This window comes from Pundamilia nyererei, unplaced genomic scaffold (genome assembly GCF_000239375.1).
Source record: "Pundamilia nyererei isolate P.nyererei 1_Seehausen unplaced genomic scaffold, PunNye1.0 scaffold00217, whole genome shotgun sequence".
NCBI classification, from domain to species: Eukaryota; Metazoa; Chordata; class Actinopteri; order Cichliformes; family Cichlidae; genus Pundamilia; species Pundamilia nyererei.
The window spans coordinates 952,078-954,504 of record NW_005187618.1 but is presented as its reverse complement, the minus strand read 5'-3'; the positions used below and the strand labels follow the sequence as shown (position 1 = coordinate 954,504).

The following is a 2,427-nucleotide window of genomic DNA, read 5'->3' as shown; positions in this document are numbered from 1 at the left end:
CCCCCCCAGGCTACCAAGAGGTCGTTTTAGGGTTTTACTACCATCTTTGCGTTATCCTGACACAAAAAAGAATTGACATCAGCTGATTTTTTTTTGCCCTAACTCACAAATCCATGCAGTATTTAGAATGTTCCACATCACATTCACAAGGCGGGGATTTTTACTCAATTATTACTGGTATTGACGTAAAACAAAGTGAAAATCAGGTGTGATTTACAGAGCCTGCAGAAGTAGCGTGGTTAAATAAAAGGGCAACTTCTCAAATTATAATCACATTTGTAAAAAAAACCTCTACCTGCCACCGGTAGAGGTTTGAATAAACAGAAGGTAGGACAAAACTAGGTTTTAGTTATTAAGCTGATTTCAACTTAAGCTAGAAAATATTATTAGTTCCTTTTTATGGGGAATTATTTCTGCATTCCAGATTTTCTCATAAAATCATCATTCTCAGTGTAGCATTTTTCTTGACTAAGACTCCCACCCAGTAGCCAGTTCTGTAAATTTCTGACCATTCTGTACCATAACTTGCTCCAGGAACCAGATGCAGTATATTTAATTAAATAATTAATCATTATTTTCATCTTTTTTTCCTTTTGCTTAATTCTCTTCTCACTTTGTGGAGAAACATTTACAAAATTAAAGTCCTTTGCTTCACCAAGAACATTTGTGACTCAAGATTGTATTTCCCAGTCTGCAAAACCTGCCTGGAATAAATGATTAAGTGACTCTGAGTCACGGTTACCTGATAACCTGGTACATAGTAGCACCTGAGAGGGTGTTGGCTTTGTTGTTTTCCATAACTTAACTCTGAGGGAGCGTCACAACACTAGCAGTGTGTTTACAGTAATTCTTTCTCTTTCTGTTATTTGACTGTAATGAGTGTGCACAGAAAGTGTTTTCAACAGGCGTGAGACACAGCCACTGTGTTTTAATGTTCCTTTTATAATCACATGTCTAGTAAACAAATGCAAAAGGCTGAGAGGCAAATTCATCTGAGCACGAAACATGAAACAGACCAGAGTTAAAGCATAGTGTCTTTAATTCCGGACAAAATACATCGTCCTTGGCTAGGAGATTTAGAGGACTACTTGAGGAAAAGAAACCTGCCACCGGTAGAGGTTTGAATAAACAGAAGGTAGGACAAAACTAGGTTTTAGTTATTAAGTAGCCAGTGTGCTGGTGGATGTAAAAGTATCCAGTGACTTACCGGAGAGCTCGAGAGAGGCATATAGGATGAGGACCCACAATAGGAGGTTTCGTGTCATTGTCCAAGTGCAAACTGAGTGTGACAGAGCAGACCAGCATTGTAATGACAATTTATAAACTAGGAGTTCCTGTTCTGTTAACCACGCCTACCTCTTACAAACATTCACTTCTACAAACTGGCTCAAACACGCCACTGCTTGTGTTGTGACATGTAGAACATGCTCCATGCTCTTACTTAATTATTAAGTGGCAAATTTTCACGTCCTATAAACCTTAAGCTTTATCAGTACTCATTTAGACATGTAGGCTACATGGAATGAGGTTGTAAACCTCCCACCTTTTTTATGAATGATACTTAAAATACCTCACCTTAAAAGCCATAAATAAGCAGTATGACTCACTGTGTGATGTGGTTTAAGCTTTGCTGTTTCCGTTGTCGCACTTGTCACACACATGTAGAAACATCATAAAGTTTCACAGTTTTTTCCAAATATAGATATTGTCTTGTAAGCTCTACAAAAAAAATGTTCGCGCCCCCCCCGCGCGCGCACACGCACGCACAAACACATCCTCCAACCACACACCCATATTTTGCTCCATTGCGGTTTATTTCACACCTCAAACATTTAGTAAACAATTAAGCAAATACAAGTAATCTTCAATAAATTACAGGTAATAAGAAAATAAACTACTAACTCTTTTACGCTACGTCCACACCTACGCGGGTATTTTTGAAAACCCAGCTGTTTTGTCGTTTACGTGTAGACGGCGTTTCGAAACGGAGATTTTTTAAAACTCCTTTTTTGCGTTTACCTGTGGACAAGGAATATGTGGACAGAGTTCCTCAGGACCCAACGTGAAAGGTATGTGCCTTTTTTCACGTCATGCTGTGCGCCACGTTATTGTTTACATGAGAGGAATTGCAGAATGGCAGATAGTCAGATTAAAAGTATTTTGTCTCTATCTTCAGGTTTTACAGGCTTACACATGCAGTTACTGTCCCTCCATTTAGAAAGGCAGAGGCATCACGGTGTGATTATTTTATGTGTAGTTGTTCCCCCCTGTGTAATAATATTCAACATTGCTATCAATACATTTTTCAAAAGAATGCCTCTCTGTGCAAAATGGGTTTAAAAACATAAACAACTGTGGGATACTGTTTGTCCGTGATTTGAACCGAGGGAACAAATCGTGGCAGGATCAGCCTGATATTATTTGTAT

General features: G+C 38.6%; 1 protein-coding gene across 1 annotated transcript in view; it reads right to left on the bottom strand.

Moving 5' to 3' along the window:
• Window positions 1-1,298, bottom strand: part of LOC102201954 (disintegrin and metalloproteinase domain-containing protein 28-like) — a 16,904-nt gene extending 15,606 nt beyond the window's left edge. The window contains exon 1 of the mRNA XM_013914700.1: window positions 1,208-1,298. Coding sequence (XP_013770154.1) covers window positions 1,208-1,265 — 58 coding nt within the window. The 5' untranslated portion in view covers window positions 1,266-1,298. The remainder of the gene's footprint in view (window positions 1-1,207) is intronic.
• Between the last annotated feature and the right edge of the window lie 1,129 nt (window positions 1,299-2,427).